At 40.7% G+C, this 16,036-nt stretch overlaps 1 protein-coding gene across 1 annotated transcript in view; it reads right to left on the bottom strand.

Moving 5' to 3' along the window:
- ca16b (carbonic anhydrase XVI b) overlaps positions 1-16,036 on the bottom strand; it is a 73,593-nt gene that overhangs the window by 17,149 nt on the left and 40,408 nt on the right. The window contains exons 4-9 of the mRNA XM_057338398.1: positions 14,998-15,146; positions 11,417-11,512; positions 8,849-8,915; positions 8,257-8,414; positions 6,762-6,957; positions 1,409-1,593 (exon numbers count right to left, since the gene is read on the bottom strand). Coding sequence (XP_057194381.1) covers positions 1,409-1,593; positions 6,762-6,957; positions 8,257-8,414; positions 8,849-8,915; positions 11,417-11,512; positions 14,998-15,146 — 851 coding nt within the window. The remainder of the gene's footprint in view (positions 1-1,408; positions 1,594-6,761; positions 6,958-8,256; positions 8,415-8,848; positions 8,916-11,416; positions 11,513-14,997; positions 15,147-16,036) is intronic.

The following is a 16,036-nucleotide window of genomic DNA, read 5'->3' as shown; positions in this document are numbered from 1 at the left end:
GGCATCAAAGCTAATTGACATGGACTCCAATTCTAACTCTGACAAGGTCATTAAATGAGGAAAATAAGGTCTTGCTCGCAAATCTCACACAATCAAAACACCCAAAAACCTCATTACACAACACCGAAAGTTTCCAAACCTCACACGTCAAAGCAAATTTGACATCTGTCATTATTATTTGTATGAAACATCCCGTTTCATCATTCCGCAATCCTCAATGTCCCAGAAACAGACAGACGGGCTCATTTAAATTTCATATACCCAAAGCTGGTCCTGATTCTCTAGCACAACCTGTGACTGAGCTCGAAATCGAAATAAAAATGTAAATGTAAAGCCGAAAAGATGAGAGAGTCATGACGGTATGCAGACTGAAAGAAAGTAATTGGACATTAACTGTGGCAGTTATATCTCTCAACTGAATCCAAATCTAATTTGACCGAGCTTAAAAAAGACTGACAGGGCTCAACAGGACAAGTTCGTTGGACACTCTCTTGTTGTCATGGATACGGAGTGTATAAAGCTGCCCCGATAAAGTGACGGACAGGAATGGGCCTAAGTCATTCATTTGAGCGGCGAGAAAAAAAGAGCAAACGCTGTCTAAATCCATCAAGTCTGATGAAAGCCATCGATCCATCAGTCTTGTGAGGACTAACGCAGGGTACCAAAAGATTGTCCAAGAGGGACGATTTGGTCTTTCATCGCCAGCGAGTTCTGACGGCATTAGTTTTTAAATGTTAAACTTTCGTCACAGCTGTCTCTGATGGGTGAAACGTTTTCAGGCAGTAAACACTTCTCACTGGCTATTAAACTGTATTTTCAATATTTTATAACAGAATGATACTTTATTGCACCTATGACAAAATCATTATTTAGCTTTTTTGATCGACACAAATTCAAATTTGTTTTAAATTCGTTGTCATTGTTGTTTCCAGACAAATAATTTGGACACGACTCCTATGGCTGTCAAATATGCAATTTTAAACTAATAGTTCCTTCTTTTGCACATCAATCTGGACAAATCAGAGAAAGCCAGAGGCGAGACGAGCACAAGAACATCAATCAAATATCTATGACCTCATCCCAGTTACATTTACATTTACATTTATGCATTTGGCAGACGCTTTTATCCAAAGAGACTTACATTGCATTGTATTATACATTTGTTTCTATGTGCAGATCCCTGGGATCGAATCCATGACCTTGACATTGCTAGCGCCATGCTCTAACCACTGAGCCACAGGAAAGCTAGTTACAGTTACAGTTGCAGTTACAGATTAATTTAACCAGTTGACCTTTTCCTATCTCAAGGAATAAAATGACAGCTAAAACTAACAGCGGTTAGTGGTGCTCGATGCTTAAAATGTGCTCTTGAATAGCGGTCGGCCTGTTTAGTCGCCGGGATGCTCACCGTTCTGTGTTCGCAGCTCTGCGTGAAAGTTTTCTCAAAAGGCATTTCGTCCTTCACCCAGCTGTAGGAGACCAGGAATCCCAGTATAGGCGGGTGGTAGACAGTTGACGGTCGGTCCCAGGTCAACACAAGAGCCGTTCGGTTCAGCGGATGGACATTCATGTTGTCAGGGATGCTGCTGCAGACTGGATGAAACAAGGGAAAACAAACAATAATTAATAATACATTTCGCACTGTAGATAAGAAGGTAAAGATGCGCTCATTTGATTAGGGATGCGTGACGTGAGATAAACAGGCCGAATTGTGGCTCTACGGCGATGGGAGAAGAGCCAGATCTCTGACGCACGAGGTCCCTGTCTCAGGCCTGGAGGTGAAGCTAAATCTTTTATTGCTGTCTGACTCACCAAAGCGTTCTCACTAGAAACTGCTTCAAAGTGGAAAATAATACATGAGCTCATCTCAATCTGCCTTCAGGCTTTCAAACATCCTCGCAGCGAGCACACGCATACATGTCTGCAGCCGTGTGTATTTCTCTGGACCCAGTTGGAAGTATGATGTGTGCGTGTGTAATACCGCGGACGTGATGTGCGCTTTGAGCTTGGAGAGGCGTCTAACTGATGGTGCTCGCTTAACAGGTGGACTTGACCTGACTCTTGAACTAAACCATCAGCGCAAACACTGAGAGGGATATCATGTGTAACAAACTTACAATGGGGTTTCAATGCTATGGTTTTCAAATGCGTATTTATGATGAACTCATTATTGCTGCTGTTTTGTGTGACATTAAAAATATAGTTCAGCATTCATTTACATTTTATGCAGTTGGCAGATGCGTTTATCCGAAGACACTTACAGTTCATTTGGGTTGTACTGAACAGTTTGTCATGCGCTAAAGATATGGAAAACAACTGCTTTGTAAAAACATCTGATAAAAGTCTTAGAAAAAGCAGATTTACATACATTCTAAATCAAAAACGTCTTACAGACATCTTCTAGATGTCTATATGACATCTGGCAGGAAACGTCCCAGAGACGTATTGCAGATGAGTAAACACTCAAAAAATACATTGTGCAGATATCAAATAGACATCTCAGAGATGAATGTGCACTATTAGGGAAAAATAAACAAAAATCAGCTATTAATCAAGTACAAAAATCTGTACAATTGATTCACCTGATTCCCAATAAAAAGCAGAATAATGATTTATAATTTGAGCTGTCAGGTACGATTCTGTAGAAAAAGTCAGTTTTCTTACCAAAACCCAGGTAAGAAATAGCATGTAAAGTAACCAATGATCCAAACAGAAATGGCGGTATAGAAGCAAAAGATAAACGTTTTTGCATTTTTAATACACATTTTTGTAAACGTGCACTGTACAGCAAGCCAAACATGAAATTAGATTGCCTGTGTGAGCACCAAGTCAGTGGTCAAAGCTTCAACATCAGCACCACAGCTCAGACTTCACGTTTTCCCACAGAATTCATATCTTTTTAACCCCCCTAATACTGAAAATGTTGTCTTTAATGATGTCTGCGAACCCTTTGTAAAGACGAACAGATGCAATTGCACGATTGACGTCACTTATCGCGCAAATCGTTTGGTGGAACGTGTTTTCATCAAGCTGGGCGGACCGCGTAAGTGCCGCTTGATAAGGTCATTATGCTGAAAGCCTCTGCTCTTAATGCGTGTATTAGCATTAGCAACCTGTCAACAAGCCTGTGATAAACATATCTGTGCGAGAGAGGCAGATCGGGGAGTGAAACGAGGACGAGGGGGTGATTAGACAAAAGGGCATCTGCTGTGAAAGTCGCCCTCAAGAGCTCTGTTAGCACGAGCGACTCAGCAAGAGCCCATTATTTTCATTAGTTCAATCATCAGCATGCTAATGACTGCCGCCATTACTGTCCGGCAGAGATAACACAGACACAGATGATTCAAATTGATTCCATTCTCACGGTAGATCTTTGGGTTATGTAGTCAACAAGCTATGTTGCGAGCGCTGGGTAAACTGCCACAGCGCCGTGTGGCTTGATAGATACGACAATACCTGACAAAGAACAAAGGCAAGGTGAGTGTATATATAGTGTCAGTGTAATGAGTCTGATGACAGGCAGGTGCAGAGACAGGCCGCTCCGGGATGCCGACGGCCGCTCCGGGAGGCCTGGAGGGCGACGGCCGCTCCGGGAGCCAGACAGTCAATGGGGTTGGGGACGGCCACCGTGGCCGTGACGTCGGAGTCCGAAGGCGGGGAGCAGGGAACGGCTATCCTGGCCCTGACGTCAGCGCCCTGCGGCGAGGAGCAGGGAACGGCGCCGTGGTCATGACGTCAGAAGACGAGGAACAGAAGCTGGTGGATGCCGTGGCGGTGTTGCCGGGGAAGCAGGGGCTGATGGATGCCGTGGTCATGGTAAGGAGGCACCCTAACGTCACCACAACCACGGCACTAGAAGCAGGACTGCGCTTCCCCGGTTTGGAGGCCTGGAGCGGTAGCACGAGGATTTCTGGAAGACCGGACGGGACCGGCTGGAAGACCTCTAGAAGGCCGGATGGGACCGGTTCGAGGATTTCTGGAAGACCGGACGGGACCGGCTCAAAGACCTCTGTGAGGCTGGACGGGACCGGCTGGAAGGACATCGGAAGGCCGGACGGGACCGGCTCGAAGACCTCTGGAAGGCCGGACGGGACCGGCTCGAAGACCTCTGGAAGGCCGGACGGAACCGGCTCGAAGACCTCTGGAAGGCCGGACGGGACCGGCTCGAAGACCTCTGGAAGGCCGGATGGAACCGGCTGGAAGGACATCGGAAGGCTGGATGGGACTGGCTCGAAGACCTCTGGAAGGCCGGACGGGACCGGCTGGAAGGACATCGGAGGGCCGGATGGGACCGGCTCGAGGATCTCGGGAAGGCCGGACGGGACCGGCTGGAAGACCTCTGGATGGCCGGACGAGAGCGGCTGGGCAGCGGGCTCTGGCGGCTGGGCAAAGTCCATCAGCAACAGCCGGTCCACCAGGCTGAGCTCGGGGTTCAAGCCACTGGAGAACTCGTGAACTGGCAGGCCAGGTAACCCGGGAGTGGAAAAGTCCATAAGGTCCAGGAAGTTTTATCCCTTTTGGCCTTCCATATTTCCGGGAGGGCGTTGGGTTGTGGAGGAGTGAGTCGTGTATCCTGGGTGAGCCGAAGTCGATTCCCCGCTATAGACCTGAATGACTCTGAATGACGATCGCTCAAGTCCTCATCAGCTCTCCCGACACAGAACGCAGAGCCCATCGCTAGGAGGACTCGATTAATGAAGTCCTCCAGCGGAAACTCATCCACGTAGGGAAGCAGAATAAGGACGAGCAGATCATCATCCAGGCCAGTCAGAAACAAGTGGTTAAGTGTGGAATCGCTCCAACTCACCCAGTAGCACAGACCTGTGAACTCCTCCACGTAGCTCTCCAACGGCCGCCCATCCTGCCTCAGATCCAGCAGGGAAGCCTCTGAAGAGCGGATTATATCCATTCCTGGAAGGTCAGATCTTCTGTTATGCACACACACGGATGACAGACACGAAGACCACCAGAGTAACTATAATCCACTTTATAGACGGAACGAAGAACATGTAAACATCCACGGGAACAATAAACAGAGGTAAGCAAAAACATGAACAACGATACAGTTTACGAAAAGACCTGACAAAGAACAAAGGCAAGGTGAGTGTATATATACTGTAGTGTCAGCGTAATGAGTCTGATGACAGGCAGGTGCAGAGACAATGACGACGAACAGGTGAAACAGTCATGATGAGGGAGCGTGTACAAATGAACGTCCATGGGCAAAACAGGGAAAAACCAGGCTAGGGACAAACGGGAGTGTTACAGTACCACTCAAATCCTGATTTGTGTTATTTTTTGAGCAACATAAATTAATAAATACAAATAAATAAATAAATAACAAATACAACAGAACGGCTGACAGAGTTGCAAATGCCTAAATTTAAGTTAATTTTCAGTAGTACATAGTTTGAGACAAAATTTTTGGTTTGTACAGTATTGCAAATAAAAAATGTTGAGCTTTCTGATGCGATTTTACAATTTTGACTTAATTTGACTTCAACCAACATAAAAATAAGTATGTCAAGCAATCAGTAATTTTAAGTTTCTAACAGAGATGGCACTAGATAGACAAGAAAAACAGTTTTCTCTACAACGACTATGCAAATATTTATTGAACAGATCGGTAAAATTGTATTTGTTGGATACAGTCCAGGGGGTCAAGACCTCTAATGCAAGACAGCATACTAAACTAGCTACTCTTCATGCTAGGTCATTTTGCGTTAGATAACAGTTTATCTAACATATTTAATCCTTAAAAACGACCATATTTTGGCCTCTAATGGTTTTGAAAGAAATAACGGTGCACTAAAGTGTAACCGATTAATAGAAAGTGCCATATAAGCACAGAAGAAACAATTTCACAAAGACAATAAAAACAGAAGCCGAAGAAATAAACTGCCTGGTGAAGTATTATTGCAAAAGGTTTTTCAAAACTCATTTTAGTTGCTTCAAAAACGGCAGAATTGCTTTTGTTCATTTCTGCGAGTTTCATTTCAGAGGAAATATTAATGATGATTATTCCGCCTTTCGGCTGTGTTGCATCACTCCCGACTTCATCACAACCAATAGCAATCAATTCCCTCAGTAGGAGAGGAAAACAACACTATCATTAACACACAGCGTACACATTCCCCCAGTTACCGAGCTCAGCTCAGAGAGCGCAGTCACTGCATTAATAAATCCTGTTTATTCACTTCTGTCTCAGGAGCAATGGATATACCGAAAACAACTAGCTTTGCACTTTATGCACGAGATGAATGAGAAAAGCTCCAAACAAGACATCTAGGAAGAAAAACTGAACTGTAATTTTACCTAAGAGAAATTACCACAGTCCCAGTGGTAAATGTACCAATATTACATTCATAAAGACCCTCACTGGCAGAAAAAAATCAAAGGGTTAAACAAATGTTCGCTTTCTTCGGAAAGCTATGGAGCAGTGTACAACTTGTGTTAACGTCAGTCTCAGGTGAGCTGTTCTTAAGCGTTCAATGCTGTAAATGTGCTACAAAATGTTTCGTGAATGTGTAAATACATCTGTTATGTATATGTCCTCATGACGAAACTACCAGTCTTGCAAATTAGTTTCGATAACTTTTTGAGGGAGAAATATGTTTTAAAAATTACAGTACAGTGTTTTTTTTATAGCACATTCAAACTCTGTATCAGAAGATCAAGGGGAATTTGAAAATATATATTTTTAAATGTTTAATAATTCTGCAGTTTTGATACAGTTAGTTTTTAACTCAAATATGTCTAACCTCTAGAGGTTTCTGTGTCTGCAGCGCTGGCCATGCTTTCTGTCATGAGGTCAGGCAGCCACGCATCCATCACAGCTGATTTAAAGATCTGCCGGCTGTCCAGATCTTGAGTGGGCCGATGGTTATTCCTCAGATAATCCACAGACTTCACATGATCCTGCTGTTCTGTGGTGAAGATCGAGTAGAACGCCTCCAACTTCACCAGCGGAGACATAGAGAACACAGACAAAGAGACAGTCAAAGACACAGACAGCAGGAGTGGTAGATGAAGAGAGAGAGACAGATGGAGCAACAGACAGAAAGAGTGAGAGAGAGAGACAAGCAGACAGCAAGAGTGAGAGAGACCGATGGAGAAAAAGACAGGAGGAGTAAAAGAGAAAGAGAGAGAAATACAGTATAGAAAAACAGACAGGAAGAATGACATAGAACAAGAGAGCCAAGCAAACAGCAAGAGTGAGACAGACGGAGAAACAGACAGGAAGAGTTAGAAAGAGCGAGACAGACAGCAAAACAGACAGGGAGAGTGAAAAAAGGCGAGAAGGGTGAGAAAGTGAGAGACAGACAGAGAAACAGAGACAGATGGAAAAACAGACAGCAAGAGTGAGAAAGAGAGAGACAGACAGACAGAGAAACAGACAGGAAGAGTAAAAAAGAAAGGGAGAGACAGATGGAGAAACAGACAGGTAACGTGAAAGAGAAAGACAGAAGGAGAAACAGACAGAAAGAGTCAGAAAACAGATGGAAATACAGACAGGAAAAGTGAGAAAAGAGAGACAGATGGAAAAAACAGACAGGAAGAGTAAGAAAGAGAGAGACAGACAGAGAAGAGAGTGAGAAAGAGCGAGACAGACTGAGAAACAGACAGAAAGAGTGAAAAAGAAAGGCAGATAGAGAAACAGACAGGAAGAGTGAGAAAGAGTGAGACATACAGAGTAACAAACAGCAAAAATGAGAAAAGTGAGACGTACAGAGAAACAAACAGAAAGAGTGAGAAGTGCAGAGAAACAGACAGGAAGAGTGAGAAAGAGTGAGACAAACTAGATCAAGACAGACAGACGAAACGAGAAAAACGTACCAGTAGTGAAAAAGAAAGAGAGAAACAGACAGAAAGAGTGAAAGAGACAGACCGACAGAGAAACACAAATCGGGAGTATGAGAGAGAAAATAATAATAATACAGATAGACACATTGGAACAGAAATATGACTCACAACAGCAATATCATAACTCACACAATATGTTTTTATAATTCTAGTGTTAAATATGGACGTGTTATGCAATAATATAATAAGTGAAAATATAATGTTCTGCACTGTGTCAGATGTACAGATGATTCACTAGTGTGATAGTATACACGTGTGCAGACGGCATGAATCTGATACAGTGCAATGAACATGAGCCAATTTCAAGCATAGCGCCCACAGCTGGAGGTGATGTTTATACATCATCATATAAATGTGATGTGCACGTAAGCATGCACATGTGTGTGTGCTAACCTGGTGGTAGGACAGGTAAACCGGCCGACTGAAGAGGATCCACTCCACTACTTTACTGCAGGGCGGTGTTGTGAGCGAGCCAGTGTAGCGGTAATAGCTTCCCAAAGACGACGGCAATAAATCCCTCAATATAAACGAACCAATATTGGTTTCCTTCTCTGTTAGACAATGAAGGAACACTTTTAAAAACCCAGTGATGTCATCTAAAGGGGTACTATGAGGCTAAACATGTTTGTTTTCAGTAGGCCTATTTTACAAATGAGATAGAATAGAAAGTTAACACACGTTAAAAAACTCCACTTATTTGAAATAACAAGCACATTATTAAACAACAGCAATTGAACATTTGTAGTCTGTTTCACTTCAGTTGTTCTCTACACTTCAGTTCCACTGCTTGATCTAGTTTGGGCTTCATTTGGGGCGATTTTTTGAGGGGAATAATTTAGGCGCTGAATCACAGACAAATCACAGGTCGTTATAAACAACCCAAAAAGACTTCACTTTACTGAGAAAGTAAACAAAATCTGATCTAAAGAAGCTACTAAAGAACTCAACTTGTATGCTTTTAAGTTGTAAACACGGTTAAACTTACCATGATGGACTACCCGTTTGAGGCCTGCGATGATGGGCTCAGCTGCGATATTGTTCTTTTTCCCCACCTAGAAAATTCAGACAAACACAGCATGAAATGAGCAATTATCCCATTTCTCCAGCCTCGTGAAGAAGAAGGGAAAAAAAGGGCCACACTTACACGCCGCTATTATCAAACATAAGTTTCCCGCTTACGCAACATTAAAAACTAGAGCGTGCTGACATAAGCGCCTTTTATCCGGCCTGATGGAAATCTCATTCAGGTCAGATATGAAATATACACATTTGTGTTCCCTGGAGATTCATTTAGCTGAACGAAGTGGTAATGAAAGAGCCCACGGGACCTCCGACGCATCGATTAACAATACCAAACCCCGAGGAACGGACATGTCAAACTCTCCGACACCATTCGTCTCCTCGCTAATAGCGGTAAGCCATAACGCTGTCACACGTGGGAGGAAATGTTTAAGTCCACCAACGTGGGTTATTTTTTTACCGTCTGACGGTGGATAAACATAGGACACACCTGCGTTCCACTTTGGCCGTGAAGAATAGGTCTGTCACATCACATTGTAAAAATGTATATGAGGGTGTGAAGTGGTCGCGAAAGAAAAAGCTTATATTATTTTCACGGGTCCTGATACTGACCCGCTTTTTGTGCTCTATATACAGCCACAGAAAAATAAAGAGACCATTTAAAAAATATTCTGTTTTTCTGAATATACTATTTATATGTATTTGTTTAGGTAAAAATGACCCTTTTTGTTTCATCCTGCGAACTACTAACAATATTTCAACCTATTTTTTAAACAAAAATATTGTTTCTATTTGCATTTATTTGCAGAAAATGAAAATGGTAGATAAAGGTCAATAGAACAGAAAGGATGCTATTTATTACAGATCCTCAAATACGGCAAAAAAAAAAACAAGTTCATATTCACCTATACGCAATACAGCAGAAATATATTTAGAAAGAGTTCAAAGATTTTTTAATATGATAACCTTGATTTTATCATAGTTTTCATGTGTCTTGCCATGCTGTCAGTCTTTCACATTGCTGATGGATGACTTGATGTCACTCCTGAGGTTTGATTTTTGTTTAAATTCAAAAGACACTGGACTGGAATAACCACAATACATCTAGAAATGCAGATAAAATGAAAATTTGGAATGGTCTCTTCATTTTTTCTACGGCTTTATATAAAGGAATAGACCACAGATCTTCTTTTCCAGACTAAAGGTCTTTGCACATACAGTCCGAAATTTTCGTATGCGTTTTTTCGTATTTGCCTCTTGTTTGTACGCTGTCTCTGAATTGTTATAAAAGGCCACTCAAAATGCTTGATACGGATGCGAAAACGCAGAAAATCGAACCCAGTCCGAATTTTTTAATGACGGGCGAAAATATCGGAGGCGGTGTGTAAATGTGATTGACACAAAGTGAGGTCGCATTTATTTTTTAACGTGCGGAAATTTAGGACGCAAATTTCGGACTCAATGTGCAATGGGCTTAACTCATAAAAGAAACATGCAAATTACACAAAATGTAAAGATTTTATCTTTCCAGTGGTGGGATTACTTTTCGATGCGTAACTGACCTATTTTCTGTGGGTTGAATTTGTTTCATGTACACGGCATATTGAAGATACAGTAGTGAATACACATTCAAGACGTCAAACTTTGCTAGTTAGTCTTTGACACAAATGGAAACGCTAACACACAGCTTTTATCAGGTATTATAGATCTCCTTGGTTACATCGCGTCCCTTTTTCATATCTATGTCCATCGTATCGCGTAGAGGTTATAAGGCCTACTGCCTTTACACAGTCACACCTTGACTGGATATGACTTTGGACAGAAAAGGTTGATAATCCCCTGTTTGTAAAATCTGCCGCTAGAGGGCGCACGTTCAAAACAACAACAATGGCGTAGCGTGATGACGCAGTGAAGGAGCGTGGAATGATGAGATCTGTTGTCTTTAACTCCACCGCTAATGGCCATCAATCAGACGGGAATGAGAAATCATGTAAATCATGTTTCTACGTCAGTAAAGGCGATAACAAAGGGTAACGGGATATGACGCCATTTACAGGCGACTGCCAGGCCCCGTGTCACTGTTTAAAATAGTGATTTATCTTACTATTTACAAGTAATTGGAAACATTTGAGATATTGTGAGTACTCAACTGAAAAAAATATATAACACTTGGCTAGTAGTAGTTTACTGCAAAATTGTTACAAACGGTACCTTTAAAGGGATAAAAAAAGTGAAAATCTTTTATCATTTACTAACCCTGTCATTCCAAACTTTCCAAACTTTAACTACATGTCATTCCAAACCTGTATGACTTTCTTCAGCAGAACACAAAAGAAGATATTTTTAAAAATGTTGGAAACCAAACAACATTGGACACCATTTAATTCCACTGTATAGACAAAGAAACATTGAGACGCTTCTCAGAATATCTTCTTTTGTGTTCCCTAGAAGAAACAGTCATATACAGGTACTATTATCTACAAAGTATTACTTTTTGGTTGGTAAACATAAAAAAATAAAAGAATTTCTTCACCTGAAAGAAGACAGCCATGGCAGCAATGATGCGTCTCTCCTTTATCGCGGTGCTCAGACTGTCAAAGTCGTCAGAATTGTAGAAATAAATCTGCATCTACGAGCACAAAGAAGAGAACAGGGTTGAACACCAGCATTTTTATTTGACAGGCAGTGAAACAGCTCACACTAATGTTCTCCCTTGACTTTCCAGTTAAACACAATGCATTGTGGGATCAGAATGAGTACAGTACATTGTCAAATCTCTACGGATTGATATTCCTCTCCTCATTCGTGTGCGCTTACACAACGACGACATATCTGTTGTATCCCTCTTCTTTCATCGTTCCATATTTTGACGTGCGAGACAAGTAAGGATTATACGAGCTCTGAGGACAGCTTTAGGAAGAAAGTGAACCTCGGAACCAAATCCCCTCAGCGCGCGCAATAAACAACACGTCTTTGTTGCCTTAAATATAGCCTCTGAAAACACGCACAAAGTTCCGCGTGTCAAATAAATGCTAAATCTACTATTAAAGAACAAACAGGGACGACCGCACAAAGAGAGCGAGAGAAAAAGAAAGTTAGTTGAATGGAACGTCAAGGCTTGCAGAAGCCGAACGGTCAGTGAAAGAGATCGTTGAAACGCAGAGTGTATAAGTGTCTTTATGACGGTCACGTTCCAGTTGAGCTTATTCTCTGGCGTGGCAGCCTCTCGTGTTCTGACAGCATTTGCATGCCGATGTTGTTCCCGCTCACCGTGTTACTGTGGAAATTGTTTAGCACGTTTCCCCGGTCATTTAATGATGCGTGTAAGAAACCCAACACGACGAAATCTATTCGCTTTCCCGCTGTTAGAACATCCTTACACTACATCGGTGAAAAACTTGTCAAGGACAGACTTGTCAAAAACACAGACAAGAAAAAATGTCTTTAACATCAATAGTTTTTTTTTCTGAACAACAATGGAGCACAAATGGAGGCTTTTCACTTTAGAGTTTTAAAAGAGATGTCAACAATCTCTCACACTGTGCACAGATTTGTCAAGACATCAAAACCTGCAATTTCTTTCTAATATTTTGAAACACATTTCTCATTAGATTCTTAAAATCTGCACTAAACCCAGAGGAAAATTGTATTGCTCAGAGGTTGTACTTTTATAGCTCATGGAGTTTTATTTAAATATCAACTTACTGTAGTCTCAGATGGTTTTCCTAAAATTGACAAGGAGTAAAATAACTGAAACAAATGAGACAGTTGTTAATAAAGCTGTAAAATTATTTATCGTACCTAAAAATGATCTGGATTTGGGTATATTTGATGAGAAATGTCCGAGTTCCTATTGAAATCTTTAATAATAGTCATGACTTTTCATTGCGGACTTGACAAATCTGAGCTCAGTTTGTGAGATTCCTGGGTCTTTTCTCAGGAGGAAAATCTGAGACACAAGAGACATTAAATGATAGTTCAGCCAAAAATGAAAATTCTGTCATCCTTTGCTCACCCTCTTTTCATTCTTTCTTCCACAGAACACAAAAGAAGAAATCATATTTTGAAGAAAGTTGGTAACCGAACAGCACTGGCCCGCATTCACTTCTATTGTATGGACACAAAACCAATGCAAGTGAACGGGGCAAGTTAACAACATTCTTCAAAATATCTTCTTTTGTGTGCTGCGGAAGAAAGGAGGTCATACAGGTTTGAAATGACAAGAGGGTGAGTAAATGATTTTTGGGTGAACTATCACAAGCAAAAGTTTCTATTTGCTCTCCATTAAATCTCATTGATGTCACGGAGAAAAAAATGAGATATATCTCATCTGTGAATGTTCTTATGGGAACTATCTAAGTTAATTTTTATTACCTTTTATTTTATTTGACTTTTAAGTAAATAATTACCTTAACTTCTTGTGACGTTATATGAAAAGCATCATAGGAGTAAAAAGTCACTTAGAAAAGCAAAAGCACACATCTCCTCAACCCACACAGTTTAAAGTATCATTCATGTTTATAGCACAAACTCGCTGCTGCAAGCAATATTAATTACAGCAGCAAAATGGCAATAAATAAATAATAAAAAAGACAAAACATTTTTTTTGCTGTCTTAATCTAAATTACTGAACCAGATTTGAGGCGGAGGTCAGCTGTAGAAGTTAGACGGATAATTGGATGAATCTCCTCCAGCCATTGGACTGGAGTGCGTTGAGGTTTTAAATCGCTAAATAACGCTTAGCAGCTATCTGCCGTCGTATGGATGCACGTCAATTGCATCCTCGTGTAGAATGGGATTTATAGACCGGAGTCGATTCGTCTAATGAGAAAATGCTGCCAGAGAGGTGGAACCAACACAGATCCACTAACCTCCGTGCCAGCTAATTTCTAACAACCACAGACTGATGAATACAAATGATCTCTTCTTCCCATCCTTTAAATTGTTGTTTTGTAGATGTCGTATTGATGGGAAGAAAACACTGCTGATAGATTTTGTATGTAAGCCGTTGTTATAAGGAAGTCAAATTGTGGCTCAGTTGAGCTTGTTTTAAATCTTGCATTCTAACATTGTTCAAAAGTTAAATGAAATGCATTTAATTAAAGTGCAGTTACAGTTTTTTGTCCCTGGCAAGGCAGCGGGCACTGAAGACCCCAGGGCACCTCAGGCTAAAGCAAGTGAACAGAAAAAACAGCCCTCCTCTAAACACAGTAATTAAGTCTAGACGTCTTCAGAAGGAGTGAGGAATGAATTAATCCTTTAATAAAGAGAATAAAGAACAAAGTTAAAGTCTTGTTAAGGAAAACCAACGGACTTTAATGGCATTCAGTTGTTGGGTCTTCACTCCAAATAAATATACCGCAGAAGAAGTACCATAACACACGTAGTTCCAGGAAATGCCTATGGGCATCTTTCTATTGTTGTTCCTCCTCATTTTCATGACAATAAAGTATATTTATAGTATATTTATAATGATGAAGTTTGACGGGTGTTGCTTTTTCAAATGCACGTTATAAGCAACTCAAACTTTTTTTTAAAGTGCTCTCAAACTCAAATATACAACGTTTTCAAGGCTACAGACATTTTGCAAACACAAGCTAATACTATTCACGCTCAAAAAATATCTGGAGAAACATTTAAAATGGAAGAAGGTAGAAAATAGAGCAAATGTTGAAATGCACCCTGTGAAGTGAATAGAACATGTAGGCGAGTGAATTTTCACGACCAGCTCTGACACGTGTCTCTGTTCTCAAAGCAACAGAATGCATTAGGATTCGGTTTATAAACAACCTTAGTTTGATTGAAAAAATACTGCCTGAAAAACGAGAATGATACAGCTAATTTTCAGACTAAGTCGAGTTGCTGAAGAGGACTACTCGGGGATCAACAAATAATTGCAAAAGGGCAAAAAGAAAGCTGAATATCCTTGGTCTTGTGTGAAATGCGGTAAGTCAATAAAACGCATTGATCTGCGATTCATTATAAGGTCCTCCATTTAACGCACCTCTTTCAACCTTCACAAGTCAAGGTGGAATCCTTGAACTCATTTAGTAACCTCCTCCTCTTCAATCCATCCTAATCAAATATTTTGAGCAGGAAACTCGATTGATTTACCTCGACTGGAAACTTTCTTCCATTGATGCTGTGCTCAGAACCGGCTGACCCATTGGTGCTGCCCCAGTGAAATTCCACCTTCTCTGCTTTGAAGCGACCAGGTAGACCAGCACCCCTCACAAAATAATCATTCTTCAGTACGATAGAAACTGTATAAGGGGAAAAGAATCAAGGATTGGGTGAAACAGTGTTCATAGAGAAAGTCATTAACAAACATTATCAACCATTAAGAGTTATAAGGGAAATAATACAAGTTATGAGACGTATCATTTTTTCAATGTTAAAATACTTTCAGATATCATTTAAGAACAGTTAGTTCACCCATAAATAAAAAAGTCATCATTTATTCACCCTCATGTTGTTCAAAACCTGTATGAGTTTATTTTTCTGTGGAACACAAAAGAATATATTTTGAGAAATGTTTCAGTGGTTTTCTGTTCATACAATGGAAGTCAATGGGGCCAATGTCATTTGAGTTCCAACATTTTTCAAAATATCTTCTTTTGTGTTCTGCAAAAGAAAGAAAGACATACAGCTTGAGTTTTTTTTGGATAAACTATTCCTTTAACTCTGTCAATTTTTATACAGTATATACACATATACACGTCTTATTTATAAGCTTCGGTTGGAGAGAACTATAAAATACTACAGAGGGAAACTTGTTTCTTTTTATGTTGACAAAGGACTTATTAAATCAATAATGACACGAATGAAACAGAGTATGCTCTCCTCAGTCCCAAATGGACACATTAAGATGGGTTTCATGGGCTCTCCTGACACATCTTGACACATTAAACCACAATAAAAATTGCCCTCTTGTCTTTTTAATGAATGCATTGGTCAACAACTTCAAATATCTGTCACCTCACTAGATACGCTTTTGATAGTTCTGCTGAAAAAGAATAACTACTCGCAAGAATAAAAGGTGTCACTGCGCTGAGCTGAGACTTGATTTCCACAGCAAATTAACAGAATTCAACAACTTTCATTACTTCCGCATTACTGATTTTAAAAGGCATCACGGGAAACGTCTCCATCA

The sequence above is a fragment of the Triplophysa rosa genome, linkage group LG7 (genome assembly GCF_024868665.1).
Source record: "Triplophysa rosa linkage group LG7, Trosa_1v2, whole genome shotgun sequence".
Lineage (NCBI taxonomy): Eukaryota > Metazoa > Chordata > Actinopteri > Cypriniformes > Nemacheilidae > Triplophysa > Triplophysa rosa.
This window is presented reverse-complemented; position numbering and strand designations above follow the sequence as displayed.